Source organism: Bombina bombina, chromosome 3, assembly GCF_027579735.1.
Source record: "Bombina bombina isolate aBomBom1 chromosome 3, aBomBom1.pri, whole genome shotgun sequence".
Classification (NCBI taxonomy): Eukaryota; Metazoa; Chordata; class Amphibia; order Anura; family Bombinatoridae; genus Bombina; species Bombina bombina.
The window spans coordinates 1035395824-1035420014 of record NC_069501.1 but is presented as its reverse complement, the minus strand read 5'-3'; the positions used below and the strand labels follow the sequence as shown (position 1 = coordinate 1035420014).

Genomic DNA, 24191 nt, shown 5'->3' with positions numbered 1-24191 from the left:
CTGACGTTTTTCCTATACCTAAAAGGCTTACAGAGATTATTAGCAAGGAGTGGGATAGACCTGGTGTGTCTTTTTCCCCTCCTCCCATATTTAGGAAAATGTTTCCTATAGACGCCACCACACGAGACTTATGGCAGACGGTCCCTAAGGTGGAGGGAGCAGTTTCTACTTTAGCTAAGCGTACCACTATCCCGGTGGAGGATAGTTGTGCCTTTTCAGATCCAATGGATAAGAAATTAGAGGGTTACCTTAAGAAAATGTTTGTTCAACAAGGTTTTATCTTACAGCCCCTTGCATGCATTGCGCCTGTCACTGCTGCGGCGGCATTCTGGTTTGAGTCTCTGGAAGAGACCATTCGCACAGCTCCATTGGATGAAATTATGAACAAGCTTAAAGCACTTAAGCTAGCTAACGCATTTGTTTCTGATGCCGTCGTACATTTAACCAAACTTATGGCTAAGAACTCCGGATTCGCCATCCAAGCGCGCAGAGCGCTATGGCTTAAATCCTGGTCAGCTGACGTGACTTCTAAATCTAAATTGCTTAATATTCCTTTCAAAGGGCAGACCTTATTCGGGCCCGGCTTGAAAGAAATTATAGCTGACATTTCGGGAGGTAAGGGCCATGCTCTACCTCAGGACAGGGCCAAATCTAAGGCCAAACAGTCTAATTTTCGTGCCTTTCGTAACTTCAAGGCAGGAGCAGCATCAACTTCCTCCGCTCCAAAACAGGAAGGAGCTGTTGCTCGTTACAGACAGGGCTGGAAAGTTAACCAGTCCTGGAACAAGGGCAAGCAGGCCAAGAAACCTGCTGCTGCCCCTAAGACAGCATGAAGTGAGGGCCCCCGATCCGGAAACGGATCTAGTGGGGGACAGACTTTCTCTCTTCGCCCAGGCTTGGGCAAGAGATGTCCAGGATCCCTGGGCGTTGGAGATCATATCTCAGGGATATCTCCTGGACTTCAAAACTTCTCCTCCACGAGGGAGATTTCATCTTTCAAGGTTATCAGCAAACCAAATAAAGAAAGAGGCGTTTCTACGCTGTGTACAAGACCTCTTACTAATGGGGGTGATCCACCCAGTTCCGCGGACGGAACACGGGCAAGGATTCTATTCAAATCTATTTGTGGTTCCCAAGAAAGAGGGAACCTTCAGACCAATCTTGGACTTAAAAATCCTAAACAAATTCCTAAGAGTTCCATCATTCAAAATGGAAACTATTCGAACCATCCTTCCCATGATCCAAGAGGGTCAGTACATGACCACAGTGGACTTAAAGGATGCCTACCTTCACATACCGATTCACAAGGATCATTATCGGTACCTAAGATTTGCTTTCCTAGACAGGCATTATCAGTTTGTAGCTCTTCCCTTCGGATTAGCTACGGCTCCAAGAATCTTTACAAAAGTTCTGGGCTCACTTCTGGCGGTACTAAGACCGCGAGGCATAGCGGTGACTCTGTACCTAGACGACATTCTGATACAAGAGTCAAGTTTTCAAACTGCCAAGTCTCATACAGAGATAGTTCTGGCATTTCTGAGGTCGCATGGGTGGAAGGTGAACGTGGAAAAGAGTTCTCTATTACCACTTACAAGGGTTCCCTTTCTAGGGACTCTTATAGATTCTGTAGAGATGAAAATTTACCTGACGGAGGCCAGGTTATCAAAACTTCTAAATGCTTGCCGTGTCCTTCATTCCATTCCACACCCGTCAGTAGCTCAGTGCATGGAAGTAATCGGCTTAATGGTAGCGGCAATGGACATAGTACCATTTGCGCGCCTGCATCTCAGACCGCTGCAATTATGCATGCTAAGTCAGTGGAATGGGGATTACTCAGATCTGTCCCCCCTGCTAAATCTGGATCAAGAGACCAGAGATTCTCTTCTATGGTGGCTTTCTCGGCCACATCTGTCCAAGGGGATGACCTTTCGCAGGCCAGATTGGACGATTGTAACAACAGACGCCAGCCTTCTAGGCTGGGGCGCAGTCTGGAACTCCCTGAAGGTTCAGGGACTATGGACTCAGGAGGAGAAACTCCTCCCAATAAATATTCTGGAATTAAGAGCAATATTCAATGCTCTCCTAGCTTGGCCTCAGTTAGCAACTCTGAGGTTCATCAGATTTCAGTCGGACAACATCACGACTGTGGCTTACATCAACCATCAAGGGGGAACCAGAAGATAATTCGCTGGGCAGAGTCTCACTCTTGCCACCTGTCAGCGATTTACATCCCAGGCGTGGAGAACTGGGAGGCGGATTTTCTAAGTCGCCAGACTTTTCATCCGGGGGAGTGGGAACTTCATCCGGAGGTCTTTGCTCAACTGATTCATCGTTGGGGCAAACCAGATCTGGATCTCATGGCGTCTCGCCAGAACGCCAAGCTTCCTTGTTACGGATCCAGGTCCAGGGACCCGGGAGCGGTGCTGATAGATGCTCTGACAGCCCCTTGGGTCTTCAACATGGCTTATGTGTTTCCACCATTTCCGATGCTTCCTCGTTTGATTGCCAAGATCAAACAGGAGAGAGCTTCAGTGATTCTGATAGCGCCTGCATGGCCACGCAGGACCTGGTATGCAGACCTAGTGGGCATGTCGTCCTGCCCACCGTGGTCTCTGCCTCTGAGACAGGACCTTCTAATACAGGGTCCTTTCAACCATCCAAATCTAATTTCTCTGAGGCTGACTGCATGGAGATTGAACGCTTGATTCTATCAAAGCGTGGCTTCTCGGAGTCGGTTATTGATACCTTAATACAGGCTAGGAAGCCTGTTACCAGAAGAATTTACCATAAGATATGGCGTAAATATTTATATTGGTGCGAATCCAAGAGTTACTCATGGAGTAAGGTTAGGATTCCTAGGATATTGTCTTTTCTACAAGAGGGTTTAGAAAAGGGCTTATCTGCTAGTTCGTTAAAGGGACAGATTTCTGCTCTGTCTATTCTTCTACTCAAACGTCTGGCAGAAGTTCCAGACGTTCAGGCTTTTTGTCAGGCTTTAGCTAGGATTAAGCCTGTGTTTAAGACTGTTGCTCCGCCGTGGAGCTTAAACTTAGTCCTTAACGTTCTTCAAGGCGTTCCATTTGAACCCCTTCATTCCATTGATATCAAGCTGTTATCCTGGAAGGTTCTGTTTTTGATGGCTATTTCCTCGGCTCGAAGAGTCTCTGAGTTATCTGCCTTACATTGTGATTCTCCTTATCTGATTTTTCATTCAGACAAGGTAGTTCTGCGTACTAAACCTGGGTTCTTACCTAAGGTAGTTACTAACAGGAATATCAATCAAGAGATTGTTGTTCCATCACTGTGTCCTAACCCTTCTTCAAAGAAGGAACGACTTTTGCATAATCTGGACGTAGTCCGTGCCCTGAAGTTCTATTTGCAGGCAACTAAAGATTTTCGTCAAACTTCTTCCCTGTTTGTCGTTTACTCTGGACAGAGAAGAGGTCAAAAGGCTTCGGCTACCTCTCTCTCTTTTTGGCTTCGTAGCATAATATGCTTAGCCTATGAGACTGCTGGACAGCAGCCTCCTGAAAGGATTACAGCTCATTCTACTAGAGCTGTGGCTTCCACCTGGGCCTTTAAAAATGAGGCCTCTGTTGAACAGATTTGCAAGGCTGCAACTTGGTCTTCACTTCACACTTTTTCAAAATTTTACAAAATTGACACTTTTGCTTCTTCGGAGGCTATTTTTGGGAGAAAGGTGCTTCAGGCAGTGGTTCCTTCTGTTTAAGGTTCCTGCCTTGTCCCTCCCTTCATCCGTGTACTTTAGCTTTGGTATTGGTATTCCATAAGTAATGGATGACCCGTGGACTGACTACACTTAACAAGAGAAAACATAATTTATGCTTACCTGATAAATTTATTTCTCTTGTAGTGTAGTCAGTCCACGGCCCGCCCTGTCTTTAAGGCAGATCTAAATTTTAATTAAACTCCAGTCACCACTGCACCCTATGGTTTCTCCTTTCTCGTCTGGTTTTGGTCGAATGACTGAATATGACATGTGAGGGGAGGAGCTATATAGCAGCTCTGCTTGGGTGATCATCCTCTTGCAGCTTCCTGTTAGGAAGAGATATATTCCATAAGTAATGGATGACCCGTGGACTGACTACACTACAAGAGAAATAAATTTATCAGGTAAGCATAAATTATGTTTTAAACAAACAGGCATATATTCCTTAGAAATCTCAATCTAATAGTTAAAAATAAATATATATTTATATATAAACAATAATATTTACACCTAAACTACTTAGTATGCCCACTGCTATTACAAATTATGATAAGATATGCGCATTTGTGCACATCGTTCCATAACGAATCAGGAAGAAGGCGGCTACAAGCCTCATTCGGCTCTTTTCGGAGCCACAGTTATTCTTGTGAAAGTGCAACAGACTAAGATCTGGATTTGCACAGATCTCAGTGTTTTGCACTTTCAGAAGAATATTGTGGCTCAGAAAAGAACCAAATCCGGCTTGTAGCCGCCTTCTTCCTGATTCTTTATGGAACAATGTGCACAAATGCGCAAATCTAATTATAACTCACCTTAAGAGAGCAATTGACTTGAGAGACTAGGTGAGGGAGAAAGGAGCAAAATACTAGTTCATAGAAAAGTAAATAACGGTATTAACTCAAGCCTCCCTAAGAAAGGTGGAACAAGCATACACTTCAGATGTATTTTACAGCAAACTAATTAATGAATGTATAATGCAATAATGTTTTAATTTCAGTAAAGAAACGTACAATTAATTGTTAAATATTGGGTTTAATGGTCCTTCAAATGTTCTTGTAATGCTTAAATATTGATCTTTGTTTAATGCAGAGTTCTTCCAAAGAAGTATCTTGAAGAAATAAGTGCAAATATAAGCAGCTTTAACCTACATGGGCTGATTATTATAGGTGGGTTTGAGGTAAGTTTATCATATGATGGCACTGATAAATGAGTAATTAATGCATGGATTGATATACAACAGTTTTATATAAAGATTACAACATGTTTAATATATCACATGTCCAGTTATAGTCCTTGAGGATAGTAACCAAACTTGTCATTAAAGGGACACTGAACCCAAATATTCAGATTCAGATAGAGCATGAAATTTTAAGCAACTTTCTAATTTACTCCTATTATAAAATTATCTTCGTTCTCTTGCTATATTTATTTGAAAAAGAAGGCATCTAAGCTATTTATATGGTTCAGACCTCTGGACAGCATTTTTTAATTGGTGGATGAATGTATCCACCAATCAGCAATAACAACCCAGGTTGTTCACCAAAAATGGGCCGGCATCTAAACTTACATTCTTGCATTTCAAATAAAGATACCAAGAGAATGAAGAAAATGTGATAATAGGAGTAAATTAGAAAGTTGCTTAAAATTGCATGCTCTATCTGAATCACAAAAGAAAAAATGTGGGTTCAGTGATCCTTTAAGGATTTTTCTACTGAAGAAGTAATCAAATTGATTAAACCTGTCAAAAAGGAAGATTCAATACACATGGATAGTTTGTGTCTCGCAAACTCTAGTTAGATGCTACAGCTATAAAAACTATTACAACTCTTACTGTCCAGAAAATTAAAGCCTTGGTTTCTTCCATATTGTTGTTACAGCTAGTTACTGCTTCAGTCGATTTGCATTCAGCATATTTTATGAAAGTGGTTTCCAGATTAAGAGATGAGTCTTTGTCAAAACCCAGAGTTTGAAATAAATTTTCTTAACGGGACACTGAACCCAATTTTTTTCTTTCATGATTCAGATAGCGCATGAAATTTTAAGCAACTTTCTAATTTACTCCTATTATCAATTTTTCTTCATTCTCTTGCTATCTTTATTTTAAAAGCAGGAATGTTAATCTTAGCAGCCAGCTCCTTTTAGGTTCAGTGCCATGGACAGTGCTTGCTTATTGGAGGCTTACATTTGCCCACCAAATAAGAAAGCATAACCCAGGTTCTCAACCAAAAATGGGTCGGCTCCTATGCATCACATTCCTGCTTTTTAAATAAATATAGCAAGACAATGAAGAAAAATTGATAATAGGAGTTGCTTAAAATTGTATGCTCTATCTGAATCATGAAAGAAAAAAAGTGGGTTTAGTGTCCCTTTAAAGTAGAAAATGCAAATCATTCCTTCACTTGTCGCCTCCCAAACTGCAGTTTTCTTTTTTATCTATTCAAACACAATCTACCAGTTCATATGCTGCTGGAAGGGGCCATGCAACAAAATATCTTCTTTCTGGCGTATTGTCATTTTCTTCCAAGTGCACCCTATCTGCTATACATTATGGGCTAGATTATGAGTGGAGCACTATTTAACGATCCCGCTCACACAACTCTGCTAGAAGTAAGCTTTTTCCATGCGTCGGGTAGTGCTTGTATTACAAGTTGAAAGTAAAAGGTTTTTCGCTACATAACCCAAGGTACTCAAAAAGCGGAACTTCGAATATCACAACCATGTTAGCGTATTCCCACATAGAATTCAATGAAGTGTGAACAGTGTTGGGGGGGGGAACCCTACTCACGCGCAAAACCAATCGCATATTCTCAAGTGCGCTAACCCAACATGAAAATATTAATATTTCACATTCTAATGTTCTTCACATAGCAGAATATGTTCTATTTATTTATTCATAAATACATATTTCTATATACATCTAATGTTTTTTTTTGGTAAAATATATATCTATACCTAGATAGATAGATAGATAGATAGATAGATAGATAGATAGATAGATAGATAGATAGATAGATAGATAGATAGATAGATAAGAATATCTATTTATAAATACTTAGAACATACTCCCCTATGTGCAGAACATTGGAATGTGAAATATTTACAGTAAATACACAGTATACCACTTTATTAAATAGGAATATTGCATATATAAATACATACTTATAAATATGTAAATATGTGTATGTATGTTTCTCTATGTTAAAGCCGTTTACATGCCTTTTTTTTTCTTCTAACACCTCATATGTTTGAGCCCTTTAAAATTTTTATGCAATATTTTTTTTTATTAGATGGTGTTGTTATGAGCATAACTGTACTTTTTAAATGTATATTTGATGGGTTTTGTGAGACTTTTTAGTTAACCAGAGCTCTGAGGTTGCAGTTATTATTCTAGTGTAAATTGTGATTGCACTCAAGCGTTTGCATTTACGTTCAACTTGTAATATGAGTGCTCCTTCCGACGTGTGCAAACAGATACGATAAACCCGATATCGCTCACGCAGAACAGAGCGTCGCTCGTAATCTGGCCCTATGTTGTTAACATGCTCAGATTTTGCAGCTCTCTAGCTTCTTTTAAATAACTTTAATTCAGCACTGTCCCCACAGTGTCATGTGGTAATATTTTATTATATCCTCGTAGCAACGTTATATGTCCTCTAATGACTTCTCATCTAGGAAATTAGAAACCCATGTGTGAGAATTAACAATAGACATTAGCTTTCTTTATATTGTAGTATATTCTCAAGGTGTAGCCTTATTTATGTGCTGTTCACAAAGAAGAACATACTACTATTTCAATCTGGCACTATTTGAAAACAGTTCTGAATTATAAACCATTATAAGCACTGGTACATGAGAAACAAAAATGATGTTTAGCCTCAAGGCTGAGATGAAGTAAATTTGTCTAGGCCTCATGAGCAAATGATACGTGTTATTAGTACACTATGTCCCTTAGGAAAACTTAATATAAAAAAGATTAAAATGGACAGGATGCACTCCTGAGAATGAGCAATCCTGATCTACTAGTATAGTCTGTTTTAGCTCATTTGTGCCATTCACAAAGCAAAACTTTCCTATAGTATATCAGTCTGTTATTCATAATTAAAGCTAATGGCCTACAAAGTCAACCAAACTGAAAAAGCCAAGATGATCTCTATTTAAAAAACACAAAATCCACATCAACTGGATGAAATCAGAAATTTTAAGTGGATGTGTCTAGTAATTGTTCTTTGTATTTAGTTAGTAATTAAAATGTATTTTTTATTTAGGCTTTCACGGGAAGTCTTGAACTGATGGAAGGTCGTTCCAAGTTTGAGGAGTTGTGCATACCTATAGCAGTGGTTCCTGCCACTGTTTCCAACAATGTTCCTGGATCTGATTTTAGTATTGGTGCAGACACAGCTCTTAATACAATTACTACTGTAAGTGCTATGGTTTTTCTAATTACTTTTACTGGATTTAATGTGGGGCATCATTTAAAGTGTACATGTATTTCAATACAATTGCATGGTTTAGCCTTGTTTATATTAATTTAATGGACTTGTCTTACTATTATAATCTGGTTGTTTTTACGTAGCCCCAAAAGGGTCTGATATCAGTATCAAATGAGTGTCCATTATGAAAGTGCATATATTATATTGCACTTGTAGTGTTACAAGTCTCAGGAAATGTCTACACTGTGGTAGGACAGTGCTTGGTGCCCAATATTGTAATGAGCTAATTCTCTAAAACAACAAAAAATGATGAAACTGGTAATGGGCGGCCAGTGGAGTTGACATGCTTTTGAGCCGACATTTGCATCTGTGTAGTGTGTAGTGTGACCACTTTGGCTAAAACAATGTTTTAATAGATATTAGAAACCCTAATATATGTGATATTTATTGAAAGAATCCAGAGAACAGAAATAGAGAAAGTAAGTTCCTTAGCCATAGTTGTTGAAAAACGACTTGCTCTAATTCATTAGTGCTTGTAAATTTAAGAAATTCAAAAAGAGACCAGGGAAAGTGGACAGTAATGGAGCAATCAACTCATACTGATTAGTACACAATTGAGGTAGGAAAAGCCACACAAAAAAGGGGGAATATATATTAAAACTTAAAGTGAATGTCAATTTTGGTTCTAAAGTGCCCGGTTTTTAAAAATTCAATTAAAAACAGGGGCACTTTAATTCATCAAAATTTACATTTCACTCCTGTTGAGAAAAAAAAACTTACCTTTTACTCTTCACAGCAGCTTCCTCCACCCGTTGCAAAACCTCTTCCTGGGTCTAAAATGAGGAATCCGGCTTCCTCCAATCAAAGCGTTGAATCAGACACTGATTCCCCAGGGGGAAGCCATGATTGGAGGATGACCTGTCCATCATTTCTGACGTCAGAAATGGCTTGCAACGACAGTAGGAAGCTGGAGCTGCTGTCAAGAGTAAAAGGTAAGTTTTTTTTCACAACAGGAGAGAAATGTAAATTTTGATGAATTAAAGTGCCCCTGTTTTTAATCGAATTTTTTAAAACCGGGCACTTTATCATCAAAATTGACATTCACTTTAACATTTATTATTGATATTTGCATCCCTGATTGGCTACAGATTTCTTTTTAGGTAGGATGGCTTCCCGAAGTCAGGTTAGCCTTTGAGAATGCCGAGACACAGAGAAATGCGCATCAGGCGCTAACAGAGACCAGTTAATGCCTATATCAGATTCCACATAATAAGTTACGTATAGACTACCTTGGTAGCTACCTGATATTGATTTACTGTGCTTTGGCATCAGGCGTTGAGTCTCAGAGCTGCACTTACCGCTCCAGTATTGCACTTTATAGGGCACATGTTGTGAGGTTAATCCTCTTTTGTAGGTTATTTCATTTTTGTGCAGTCCGTGAGCCTTTTCTGGTTTGCGCGGTTGCCTTTGCCTTCACTTGATCCTTAATTTAGAAATCTGGTATTACTGGTTCTCATCTCTATGTGTTTAATTTTTAATGTACGTTTTATGTACACCTACACGGTCAGTTTACACATTTTATTTATTTCAATAATAAATGTTAAGTTTTAATATATATTCCCCCTTTTTTTGGTGGATTTTCCTACCTCAATTGTGTACTAATCAGTACGAGCTGAGTGCTCCATTACTGTCCACTTTCCCTTGTCTCTTTTTTAACTATTTACATTAGGACAGTGAGCACCCCCCAGCACACTAATTTTGTTATGAGGGTTATGATACCTTTCTGATTGCCAAGGTTTATTCTATTTTTTGATAACACTGGCAACTAACCTATTTTTGTTTATGGGGTACTAATAGATATATTTCCCTGTAATTTATATCATTCAATTGTAAATTTAAGACAATCAACCCATAGCAAGTGTTAAACACAAAGTAGAAGTAGAGCACTCTGGGTCCCTAGCAGAAACCGCCACCGATCCAAACAGCAGCGCAAGTCACACATCTGAGTTGTTGCTGATTGGGTTAAACACACAGCAGTTTAGGGTCGATGGTCTTAAAATTACACACTCTAACAAATTAGAACATGTAATTTTTTGACCATTATGGCCCTTTAATGTATTCAAGGAAAAAATGCGGAACTGATTTAATATATTTCATGTAAAAATAGAAACATTTGAAACTATAGCTTGTGCCTAAAATATTTTAAAGCTTAATAATTAAGCTATAATGTCCTATAAATCCGATATAACTATATCTTTCTCATACATGGCTAAATAGGAAGTGCATTGAAAGTAGATTAATCGCTTTTCTTTCTTTGGTGGTTCAATTTTCTGGCCTCTCAGGCAGTTGTTTTTTTTTTGTTATTATATGCAGCATTTGATTAGCTGCATGGAACAAACTGCAGTATGCAACCTCACTTTTGGCTCTTCTATTTTTTTTCCACATAGGTGAGTGAATTGGTCATGTTAGAAAATCTTTTATAGTAAATATAACAAATGTAAGATATAAGCCATTTACTGCAGTTTATCTAACCCTGCTAATTGCTAGACATTGAGTGGTTATATTATATTGTAAGTTCTATTTAATATCTGGTCTCTGGCTAGCCACAGAAAAGGAAACCAAGCAAGCACACTCCAAGTTTACAAGGGTTACATCCTTGGACTGCTCTGGATTTCCCAAAACAATTTTACACACAATATAGCAGTTTTGAATTATTTTATTATGCCTGATTTTGTTTACTTTCTAGTATTTCATTAAAACTTCTACTACACATATAGAAAACATATTACATCATTTTGAGTGATGGAGAAAAACTGTCACCTAGATTACGAGTTTTGTCGGTAATGGTGTGCGGTGCTAACGAGCAGATTTCCCTCACAGCTCACCTACAGACAACGCTGGTATTACGGGTTTTTAGAAACACGGCGTGGCCGCAGAAAAGTGAGCGGAGAGCAAAATTTAGCTCCACATCTCACCTCAATACCAGCGCTGCACCTAACACCTGCAAAAAAGCAGAGTAAAGCTCCTAACGCAGCCCCATTGATTCCTATGGGAAAATACTTTTATGTCTACACCTAACATGAACCTCGAGTCTAAACACCCCTAATCTTACACTTATTAACCCCTAATCTGCCGCCCCCGACATCGCCGACACCTGCATAATATTATTAACCCCTAATCTGCCGCTCCGGACACCGCTTCCACCTACATTATACTTATTAACCCCTAATCTGCTGCCCCCAACGTCGCCAACACCTACATTTTATTTATTAACCCCTAATCTGCCGCCCCCAATGTCGCCGCCACCTACTTACACTTATTAACCCCTAATCTGCCGCCCCCAACGTCGCCACCACTATAATAAAGTTATTAACCCCTAAACCCTAACCCCCCTAACTTAAATATAATTTATATATATCTAAATAAAATTACTACAATTCACTAAATAATTCCTATTTAAAACGAAATACTTACCTATAAAATAAACTCTATGCTAGCTACAATATAATTAATAGTTACATTGTAGCTAGCTTAGGGTTTATTTTTAATTTACAGGCAACATTGTATTTATTTTAACTAGGTAGAATAGTTATTAAATAGTTATTAACTATTTGATAGCTACCTAGTTATAATAAAGACAAATTTACCTGTAAAATAAAACCTAACCTATGTTACAATTACACCTAACACTACACTATAATTAAATTAATTACCTAAACTAAATAGAATTAAATACAATTTAAATAAATTATCTAAAGTACGAATAAAACCCCCCACTAAATTACAGAAAATAATAAAATAATTACAAGTTTTTTAAACTAATTACACCTAATCTAATCCCCCTAATAAAATAAAAAAGGCCCCCAAATTAATAAAAAGCCCTACCCTATACTAAATTACAAATAGTCATTAAAAGGGCCTTTTGCGGGGCATTGCCCCAAAGTAATCAGCTCTTTTATCTGTAAAAAAAAGTACAATACCCCCCAACATTAAAACCCACCACCCACACACCCAACCCTACTCTAAAACCCACCCAATCCCCCCTTAATAAAACCTAACACTAACCCCTTGAAGATCACCCTACCTTGAGAAGTCTTCACCCAGCCGGGCCGAAGTCCTCGACGAAGCCGGGCGAAGTGGTCCTCCAGACGGGCAGAAATCTTCATCGAAGCCGGGAAGAAGAGGTCCTCCAGACGGGCAGAAGTCTTCATCCAGGCGGCATCTTCTATCTTCATCCATCCGGCGCGGTGCGGCTCCATCTTCAAGACATCTGACGCGGAGCATCCTCTTCAAACGAAGTCCAACTGAAGAATGAAGGTTCCTTTAAATTACATCATCCAAGATGGCGTCCCTTGAATTCCAATTGGCTGATAGAATTCTTTCAGCCAATCGGAATTAAGGTAGAAAAAATCCTATTGGCTGATACAATCCGCCAGTAGGATTGAGCTTGCATTCTATTGGCTGATTGCATCAGCCAATAGGATTTTTTCTACCGTAATTCTGATTGGCTGATAGAATTCTATCAGGCAATCGGAATTCAAGGGATGCCATCTTGGATGACGTCATTTAAAGGAACCTTCATTCTTCAGTTGGACTTCGTTTGAAGAGGATGCTCTGCGTCGGATATCTTGAAGATGGAGCCGCTCCGCGCCGGATGGATGAAGATAGAAGATGCCGCCTGGATGAAGACTTCTGCCCGTCTGGAGGACCACTTCGCCGGCTTCGTTCAGGACTTCGGCCCGGTTAGGTGAAGACTTCTCAAGGTAGGGTGATCTTCAATGGGTTAGTGTTAGGTTTTATTAAGGGGGGATTGGGTGGGTTTTAGAGTAGGGTTGGTTGTGTGGGTGGTGGGTTTTAATGTTGGGGGGTATTGTACTTTTTTTTTACAGGTAAAAGAGCTGATTACTTTGGGGCAATGCCCCGCAAAAGGCCCTTTTAAGGGCTATTTGTAATTTAGTATAGGGTAGGGCTTTTTATTATTTTGGGGGGCTTTTTTATTTCTTTTACAAAGATATGACGAGTCCACGGATTTCATCCTTACTTGTGGGATATTAACCCCCTGCTCACAGGAAGTAGCAAAGAGCACCACAGCAGAGCTGCACATATAGCCCCTCCCCTTCCCCTCCACCCTCAGTCATTCTCTTTGCCTGTGTTATACTAGGAAGACATGGTAAAGTGAGGTGTTAGTTTTAGTTTCTTCAGTCAAGAAGTTTTTTATTTTAAATGGTACCGGTGCGTACTATTTTCCTCAGGGGGATATGGAAGAAGATCCACGCTGGTTCCCACAAGACTTCTGAAGGTAACCATGAGACATCTTCAGTGTGGAGACCGGTTTCATGCTACAAGCAGCATTAAGGTATGTGCAGCCTTTTTTTCTGAGGAGACTTGGTGTATCAGAACTGGCTGGCATTATTTCCCTGTATGGGAATGGGGTAAGCAGTAAAACCTATTTTAATAAGAGGGGTGTTACTGGAGTCCCTATATTATATTTATCATTAGTTGATATTTGGGTATTATGTGACATGGGAGACAATGTAAGAAACAATGTTTTATGTTTTTTATTTTTTGGCACTTAAAACTTATTGGTTTTATGCTTGAGGGTTGTGTGTGTATTTTTACTTTAGTGCAAAACCACATTCCCATGCGGTGTTGTTTGGGCCTACTCTGACTTTTGACCTTAAGGGGCGGAGCCTAATTTGGTGCACTTCCTTCAGGCTTAGCAGCAGCAAACAGTAACTCGGTGGCTCCTGGACTGTGTAGCTGGTCTGAAGGGTTGGAACTTGATTCAAAGTACCGTGGGGGCAGGTAGGAGCCACAGCAAAGCTGTGGCGAGGTGCAGAGTGTATTTTTGTCTATCTTTTGACTACATGTTAATATAAGTACTTCTAAAGCCTTATTTCTGCCCTTGCTTCTGGGTGCAGTATTGTTTTATTAACCAACGATATTAATTTAAATTTGGGAATAATTTAACGTTTTTTGTGCATTTCGGAAAAATTGTTCACTTTTTCTTTTCTTAAAGGCACAGTACACGTTTTTTCTAATGTGTATTTTATGCTATAAATAAGTGTTTAAACGACTTTTGTGGTAAAAAATTAGAGGGTCTACTAAAGAAATTATTTATTAATCAGGGGTTTAATTAATTAATCAGGGAAATTATTTATTAATCAGGGGTTTTCTTTTTCAATCGATGGCTTGCATTGTTCTAGTAAATACTGCAGCAGTTTTTATGGTTTGAGGCTCTAGAGGAGTCTCTCAAGGTTGAGACCCCATTAGATGACATTTTGGATAGAATTAAGGTTCTCAAGCTAGTTAATTCTTTTATTACTGATGCCGCTTTTCAAATTACTAAATTAGCGGCGAAGAATGCAGGCTTTGCTGTCTTAGCATGTAATGTGCTGTGGCTCAAATCTTGGTCTGCTGATGTCTCATCAAAGACTTAGCTTTTGGCTATTCCTTTTAAAGGTAAGACCCTTTTTGGGCCTGAATTGAAATAATTTCTGACATTTCAGGAGGTAAAGGCCATGCCTTATCTCAGGATAAGTCTGTTAAGATGAGGGGTATACAAAACAATTTTTCGCTCCTTTCGGAATTTTAAAGGAGGACTCTCAACTTCCTCTTTTTCCACAAAGCAGGAAGGGAATTTTCAACCAGAACTGGAATAAGGTAAACAATCCAAAAAGCCTGCGGCTGCTACTAAGGCAGCATGAAGGGGCGGCCCCTGATCCGGGCCCAGATCTAGTAGGGGGTAGACTTTCTTTCTTCGCCTAGGCTTGGGCGAGAGATGTTCAGGATCCCTGGGCACTAGAAATAGTGACTCACGGGTATCATTTGGTTTTCAAGATTGTCTGTAGACTAGATAAAAAGAGAGGTGTTCTTACGCTGTGTGGAAGACCTCTCTACCATGGGAGTAATTTGTCCTGTTCCAAAATTGGGACAGGGGTTTTACTCAAATCTTTTTGTGATTCCCATAAAAGAGGGAACTTTCAGACCCATTTTAGATCTCAAGTGTCTAAACAGGTTTCTCAGAGTCCCATTGTTCAAGATGGAGACTATACGAACAATCTTACCAATGATCCAGGAGGGTCAATATATGACTACTGTGGCTTTCATATTCCTATCCACAAGGATCATCATCAGTTTCTAAGGTTTGATTTTCTAGACAGACATTATTAGTTCGTGGCTCTTCCCTTCGGGTTGGCCACAGCACCCAGAATCTTCACAAAGGTTCTAAGGTCTTTTCTGGCGGTTCTCAGACCGCGAGGTTTAGCAGTGGCGCCTTTTCTGGACGATATGCGCATCTCTAAATGATAATACTAATAATAATAATAATGAGTATTATCATTTAGAGATGCGCAATTAGCGTAAGAATTGCGCATGCGCAGTCCATAGCAATGAGTGAGTTGAGAGCACGGGAGCATGCAGGTCCGATTTCACATGGGGTGCATGGTGAGCTGATGATTGGCTAAAACTGATGTCAATCACAGCTGCCCCTGTGAAAAATATAGAGAGAGTCAGATTATTAGACTGTACGGTTACCCTAATAAAAACGGAATAACAAAGTAAAAAAAAGTTTATTTTTTAAATATAAGCACATCGATCTGCTAGTTAAAGTAAGAGCATCTAGAATATGTTTTGCAATACATACGAATTTACCATCACTTTAATTGTATTTAGTTTAGGTAATTAATTTAATTATAGTGTAGTGTTAGGTGTAATTGTAACATAGGTTAGGATTTATTTTACAGGTAAATTTGAATTTATTTTAACTAGGTAGCTACTAAATAGTTAATAACTATTTAATAACTATTGTACCTAGTTAAAATAAATACAAAGTTGCCTGTAAAATAAAAATAAACCCTAAACTAGCTACAATGTAACTATTAGTTATATTGTAGCTAGCTTATGGTTTATTTTATCGGTAAGTATTAAGTTTTAAATAGGAATTATTTAGTGAATTGTAGTCATTTTATTTAGATTTATTTAAATTATATTTAAGTTAGGGGGGGTTAGGGTTAGACTTAGATTTAGGGGTTAATACATTTAATATAGTTGTGGGCGGCAGATTAGGGGTTAATAAATGTAGTTAGGTGTCGGCGATGTTAGGGACGGCAGATTAGGGGTTAATAAAATGTAACTAGTGTATGCGATGCGGGAGGGCGGCGGTTTAGGGGTTAATATATTTATTATAGTGGAGGCGATGTCCGGTTCGGCAGATTAGGGGTTAAAAAATTATTTTAGTGTTTGCGATGTGGGGGGGCCTCGGTTTAGGGGTTAATAGGTAGTGTACTTTTTAGCACTTTAGTTAAGAGTTTTATACTACGGCGTTAGCCCATAAAACTCTTAACTACTGACTTTTAAATGCGGTATCAGTCTTGACAGGAGAGGCTGTACTGCTCACTTTTTGGAAGACTCGTAATACCGACGTTATGCAAGTCCCATTGAAAATATAGGATACGTAATTGACGTAAGTGGATTTGCGTTATTTTCGAGTCTGACCAAAAAAGTGAGCGGTACACCTGTACCTGCAAGACTCATAATACCAGCGTTAGGAAAAAAGCAGCGTTGGGACCTCTCAACGCTGCTTTTTAAGGCTAGCGCACAACTCGTAATCTAGCCTTATATTTGCAGAATAATATACAATGTCGCAACATTTTCAAAATAAAAGATTGAACTAGTTGATCCAAGAAAGTTTGTGTGTGTGTGTGTAGCTGTATCACTAGTGATCTCACTGATAATGTCATGTATGACGTTAATTATACATTTCTTACCTGCCTTTGTGTGGGAAATTAAATAGACATGAAAATCAAAATTATCAATGTTTAATGATTTAGACAGATTGCAGTTTGTTTTTGAGTGTATATATGTTTTGACTGATTAAATATACATACATAAATACATATATAGATATGTGTGTGTGTATATATATATATATATATATATATATATGTATGTATGTTTTCATACATGTACACACACATTTCTTGTAACATGTACCCTACAACCATCTATGATGAACGGAACTCCCCTCCCCCCCCCATGTTTACAGCTATACAAGTGGCAGTGTTACCACAGACCCCTCTTCTGTATGGACAGGAGTTAATGCTGATGATCTAAAGCTCTCCACTTTATTATTTAAGATTATTTAAGACATCTCGTCAGTACTGCTAGATCCCTCAAACTATTTTAGAAAAAACGAAATTTTGCTTGAGAGCTTTAATCTCGCTATGCAAGGTTTTGGATGTAAAGGAGAGACACCTATATTGCGATAAAACTCAGAAGATTTTGCGTGATTTCTGTCGCTGCAAGCAAGTTTTTGTTCATCAGGCCCTCAGTTTCTCCTACAGTGTTATGTAGGTTGAAGGATTACCTGTGAAGAGGACTGCTGTGCTGAGCATCTAACTGCTGGACTCAGGCTGTCCCACTAGCATCTCTTATGTTGGGTTCTGGTAGGCACCGCCATTTCAGGCCAGGCAATAGAATTCCTGTGAAGTTAGGTATGGGTGCATGCTTGTGGAAATATATTATGGGCGATTCTAATGGCGCCAACCGTAGGAGCTGAAGAGCCTAATACAGTTTGTATATTGCTTGTGCCCCTTAGCCACTGTAAGTCCTGTCATGCATATTGTGCCATATGATATCACGAGTAGTACTGGTCATTGATTATACCTTACCACAGCTACAATGGTCCTTTGCATTGGGAGGTTTGTGCCTTCTCTGATGTCCAGCTGCTGATAGCATTGATTCTAAGGTACAATATTAAGCTTGAGCTGTGCTGTTGCTTTGGTACCTTTTGACTTTAATGGGCTTTTAGTCTGCAAAACTATGGCCCGGTGAGCTATAAGCTATTTATCACATAAAGTGTATATTTACAAACCTTGTGAGTGCTAACAACATGTGTGTATTTATGACAATGTATGCTACTTGTAGCAACTGCAGTGATACTGATAGTGGTATACACAGGGCAGGACTTCCTATCAGCAAGTTGGATAATATTAATTGTATGATAGGCATTATGCTTAAAGGGACAATAAAGTATTTTTACACAATAAAGCAATCTTTTTATCTAGATTGTAAGTTCCCACGGAAAAAGGGCCCTCAATTACCCCTGTATTTGTCTGTAAATGTTTGTCTTTTATAGTATTGTTTCTCCGTTGTACTTTTATCCTTGTACCTATGGGCAGCGCTGCGGAATCTGTTGGCGCTTTATAAATAAAGAATAATAATAATAATAATGCCAAAATTAAACTTTCATGAATCAGATAGAAAATGCAGTTTTAAACAACTTTCCAATTTACTTCTATTATCACATTTGCTTTGTTCTCTTGGCATCATTTGTTGAAGAGTAAATCTGGAGTTAGGAGCACGTACGTGCCTTTAACATTCTATGGCAGCAGTGTTTGCAATTATGTATAACATTGCAATAAACAATGTTGCAAACATTGTTGGCAGGAAGCTAGACACATCCTAAAAGCTCCCAGGGTTGCTGTTTAACCCCTTAACGACCTACGACATACAGGGTATGTCCTACAAAAACCGGTCGTTAACGACCAAGGACATACCCTTTACGTTGTTAGTGTTTTCAAGCGGTGGAAGCGATCCTGATCGCTTCAAGCCGCTTTCATGTTACTGCAGTGATGCCTCGATATTAAGGCATCCTGCAATAACATTTTTTAGCCATCCAATACAGAAAGAGCCACTCTGTGACCCTCTCTGCATCGGCCATTGATGGTCACGATCGTTGGTGGGTGGGAGCCATTGCAGGGAGGCGGGTGGGCGGCCATCGAAGGGGGATATGCGTCAGAGGGAGGCGGAATCACGTGCAGGGGCGCCGGGAGCACACACGGGCGCGAGCACAGGGGCGGGAGCGGGTGGGAACGCTACACTATGGCACAATTTGCTTCCAGTAAGGTGAGAGAGAGGAGGGGGGGAATTTTTATCTAAGGGATCTGGGAGGAGGTTGGGGGGTTGGTTATTAAGGGGGGGGGGGGCAGTTACACTACAGAAAAATATTTAAAAATAAAAAAAAATACCATATTACCGGTACCCAAGATAGCGCACAATAAGGAAGAGGGGGAGGGTTAGATAGCTGGTTGGGGGCTAAGGGGGGATCCTACACAGCAGAATATGTTTTTTTTATGAAAAACAAACAAAAAAAACCTTTCATTTTAGTACTGGCAGCCAGTACTTAAGATGCCGGGGACAATTGTGGGGTGGGGGAGGTAAGAGAGCTGTTTGGGAGGGATCAGGGGTGGGATGTGTCAGGTGGGAGGCTGATCTCTACATGCAAGCTCCCTACAAGCTACCTAACTAACCCCTTCACTGCTGGGCATAATACAAGTGTGGTGCGCAGCTGCATTTAGTGGCCTTCTATTTACCAAAAAGAAATGCCAAAGCATATGTCTGCATGTCTGCTATTTCTGAACAAAGGGGATCCCAGAGAAGCTTTTACAACCATGTGTGCCATAATTGCACAAGCTGTTTGTAAATAATTTCAGTGAGAAACCTAAAATTGTAAAAAATTTTACTTTTTTTTTAATTTTATCGCATTTGGCGGGGAAATGGTGGCATGAAATATACCAGAAAGGGCCTAGATCAAAACTTTGGGTTGTCTACTACACTAAAGCTAAAATTAACCCTACAAGCTCCCTAATTAACCCCATCACTGGTGCGCAGCGGCATTTAGCGGCCTTCTAATTACCAAAAAGCAACGCCAAAGCCATATAAGTCTGCTATTTCTGAACAAAGGGGATCCCAGAGAAGCATTTACAACCATTTGTTCTATAATTGCACAAGCTGTTTGTAAATAATTTCAGTGAGAAACCTAAAGTTTGTGAAAAAGTGAACTATTTTTTTTATTTGATCGCATTTGGTGGTGAAATGGGGGCATGAAATATACCAAAATCAGCCTAGATCAATACTTTGGGTTGTCTTCTAAAAAATATATATATATACTAGTGATGCACCGAAATGGAAATTCTGGACCGAAACCGAATCCGAAAATCCAGGATGCACTTGGCCGAAAACCGAAACTGATACCGAAAATGTATTTTTTCAAATTATTTTCAAATTTATTTTTTTTAGTGTTTTTTTTTTGTTTTGTTTTTGCATAATTAGAGTCAAGAAAAAAAAAAACAGGCAAAAAAGAATACCATTTTCGGCCAAAATGTTTCTGTGACCAAAATTTTGGTGCATCCCTACTTAAAACAATTATAAATATCAATATACTGTATTATTCTTCATTTAGTTCTATGTAACATAATCATATTTAACAGGGTTTTTTTTTTACCAATTATAGTCCTAGAAAACTCATTATATGCAGAACAGTAAGTAAAGTAATAAACTTAAACAGCAGCTATAGGCTAGCATCAAATTTGAAATATGCTACAAAATAATTTTACCGAAAATAACAGGCAAAAAAAACGAAAACCGAAACAGCCAAAAATGCAATTTTCGGCCGAAACTTTCTGCGGCCGAAATTTCGGTGCATCCCTAATATATACATGTCAATGAATATTCAAGGATTTGTGACAGATATCAGTGTCCCAATGTAACTAGCGCTAATTTTGAAAAAAAAAAATGGTTTGGAAATAGCAAAGTGCTACTTGTATTTATTGCCCTATAACTTGCAAAAAAAAGCAAAGAACATGTAAACACTGGGTATTTCTCAGGACAAAATTTAGAAACTATTTAGTATGGTTGTTTTTTGGTGTTTGTAGATGTGTAACAGCTTTTGGGGGTCAATGTTAGAAAAAGTGTGTTTTTTTCCATTTTGTTCCTCATATTTTATAATTTTTTTATAGTAAATTATTTAATATGATGAAAATAATAGTATCTTTCGAAAGTCCATTTAATGGTGAGAAAAATGGTATATAATATGTGTGGGTACAGTAAATGAGTAAGAGGAAAATTACAGCTAAACACAAACACCGCAGAAATTTAAAAATAGCCCTGGTCCCAAACGGTCATAAAATGGAAAAGTAGAACTAAGCAAAATTGATAAAATAAGTCATTTTACTGTCCCTTTAAGAATATGTATGCTGTGTGTTTCAGCAGATAATGGGAGCTTAGTTCTTTTTTCCCAAAGCTTCTCTTTTATTTATAAAGCTTTTATGTCTGACAATAGTTTTAACCACTGATTGTGTGCATTTATCAGACTCTGGTCATGCACTGGTCTTATTATATTTCCACAGTAGCAATACAAAACAATTACAATAAATGTGGTAATGTGGTGATAATTATACCACTGTTTTACACAAATAATGGTCCCTAGTTTTTTTGTCAAACGGGTATAAAGTACCTTTTTTTTTTATTTAAGTCCCTAGCAAATCTGCTTCTTCTCTTTACAGACACATATTACAGAATTTCGGGTCCAGAATGTTTCTCAATACTAAGGAAGTTTTGTTTCAGGAAGCTCCATGTCCCAGTGGTTATCTGGTTGTCAAAAGTTTCCCATAAGACGTTCTTTATACATTTTGAGATGTATGGACAAAGTCTGTTACAGATAAGGGCAGTTTGGTTACCCTTTTTTGACATTTAAAAGTGCTTTTTTTCTATGCTTCATTCTTCTGTCTTTTTTTATTAGATTCAGACAGTAAGAGTTGCATTATGTCAGGTTGTGGATAAATTGCTTTAAGACAAAGGGATTTAGTAATTTTATTTTGCAGGCTGCTTTTTAGGTCTCATTTGCAGTTCAGTCAATAGTTAAGGTTTATCATAAACCTTTTCAACTTTCTGCCTCAAGGGTGTTTACCAAGTTCTGGGTCCACTGTTGGCAGTTCCATGACAAAAAAGAGAGTTTACTTAGATGATATGCTACTAATTGCTGCTTTAGATTAGCAAGCCTGCTGCACACGTAGAAAACTGAATTTTATCATGTTTAAGGTTAAATACTTTTCATCAGTTTTTATACCGTTGTTTCTAAGAGATGTTTTCACACTCAGAAGGGACCAGTGTCTTTATCAGTGGATAAAAGTTGAAGATCTTGGACATTTTCCCCAAACAGTCTAGAGTAAAGGGTCATTTCACCATGAATATTAATCTGTATGCTTCCACTATTTACTTAGGTTAGGTGGTATGTGTGTGTCCTTTTTCTGAACTATATGTTTATTTTGCTAAACAGGATTAAAAGGGCCACAGTCCGTCACTATGGATTAAAATTCTTCATTATGGTTAAAGCTACAAAATTTGACAAAAGGCCTTCCACTATCAGAGCCAGGCTGGGTGATTTTCAAAGATTCACTTGTGCATGTCTCAACTGACAACTGTTCTCCAAGCTCAACTTACAGAATGTTCACTCACTCAGTTTGTGAAGCTCTTTTTTAGAAGCAGTTACAGGGCAAAGCATTTTGGATCTTGACAGTCAACAACACTACCAGGGAAGTACTTGCAGTTCCAGTCTGCTGTTATTCCAGGGTGTAATGTAAATCTTCCAGCAAGTACTACAACAGATTTTTCAAGCTGGTTCAATTTCATTCACACACAATGGTAATTATGTTTCAGCCTCTTCAATGAGATAGTATTTAGGTGTGGGACCTAGATATAGACTTCCTGGTGTGTATTTAAAATCATTAAGTTCCTTGTTTCTGCCGCCATTTTCAGCATCCCTTTCAAAGGGATGTAACTCTTTTTGCAGACTTCATTAACTTTGCTTTGTGATTCCTCCACTTCCTCTTATTTCAAGGTTATTTTTCGGATTGCCTTGCTAAACTATGAGACCTTGGCTTCCTCTTCCCTAGGGTTTGTCACTTCATGAATGTTGTTTCTGGGTGTTCTCTCATTCAATTCTAGAGGTTGTATGGCTACTAAATGGGTAAGAAATTGATGATATAGTTTGCAGTCTTCTATCGTTTCCGTCCTCCGCTGTCTACAAAGAAATTAAATGTATTGCCTATTAGGTTTGGAATACTTTTTTCCTTTGTATGACAGTCAGGGGTTGGTTCTGATACAGTTATTTCTGTCTATAAAGTACTGAACTTTTTTTAGAATGTTATTTGCATTACCCGGGTACTCTGTGGAAGTTCAGATTTTAGCTATATTTGCTATTGTGCTACATGTGGGGCTCAAGAGCCCCTAGTCTTTTTTCTTCTTAAAACAGGGAAAGTGTCCACAGCTGCATTCATTAATTTTGGGAAATACAGAACCTGGCCACCAGGAGGAGGCAAAGACACCCCAGCCAAAGGCTTAAATACCTCCCCCACTTCCCTCATCCCCCAGTTATTCTTTGCCTTTCGTCACACGAGGTTGGCAGAGAAGTGTCAGAAGATTTCGGAGTAGTATCTTATAGAGGGTAGTACTCTTCAAGATGGGACGGGAGTTTTAAGTAGTCCTGTTAGCCTCTCAGAGCATGTGTGAAAGTTAGAGTCCGGAGATGCAGGGAGAGTCTTTCTGCAAAACCGTCCTAACTCATATTAACAGCTCCACAAGTAATCAGCGTTGACGAGTTTTGCTGCCAGCTTTCTTCACTCAAGTCCATATCAGAAGCAACGCTACTATCTGTCAAACTTGAAGGACCATGTTACTGTTCCACGGCATAGATTTCGGTAAGATCGTTTCTTTTTTATTGCTGGAATGTAATGTAAATGATAGAAGACAGGGTCTCAGTGGGACTCCTTTATCTTTATGGAATCAAGGGTTAATATCTCCTGAGGGGGGGTTATTGAGCAGTGGGAGACTTTAATCATGTTTATGATGTGATTCTGTCTGCTTATGTGTAGAAATGTTGGGGCTCATGGCTATTACGGAACGTACAATGTTTTAGAGCTAGGCAGTTCTTGTGGACTGGCATGCTTTTTTTTGGCCTACATGTTGCACCTCGTGACCGGGCGTGGTCATGTTTTCATTCCCCATTTCTGTATCGTGACGAGTGTCTATGGAGAGGATCTGTTTCTCTACTTGTCTGGGTCATAGGAGGTGGTGAGTGCCCCAGCCATTGGGGATGTAAGGTGCCAGTTGCTTTTGTCCATAATTTAATAAGTCAAGCTATGGAGGATTCTGATAGTTCGGAGAAGGATTTCTCTGATCCAGATTCTTGT

The 24191-nt window shown here is 38.9% G+C and overlaps 1 protein-coding gene across 2 annotated transcripts in view; it reads left to right on the top strand.

The window, feature by feature from the left end:
• LOC128654357 (ATP-dependent 6-phosphofructokinase, muscle type) overlaps window positions 1-24191 on the top strand; it is a 232063-nt gene that overhangs the window by 164504 nt on the left and 43368 nt on the right. For both annotated transcript variants that reach the window (XM_053708238.1, XM_053708239.1), the window contains 2 exons: window positions 4820-4907; window positions 7996-8148. In XM_053708238.1, the coding sequence (XP_053564213.1) occupies window positions 4820-4907; window positions 7996-8148 (241 nt within the window). The remainder of the gene's footprint in view (window positions 1-4819; window positions 4908-7995; window positions 8149-24191) is intronic.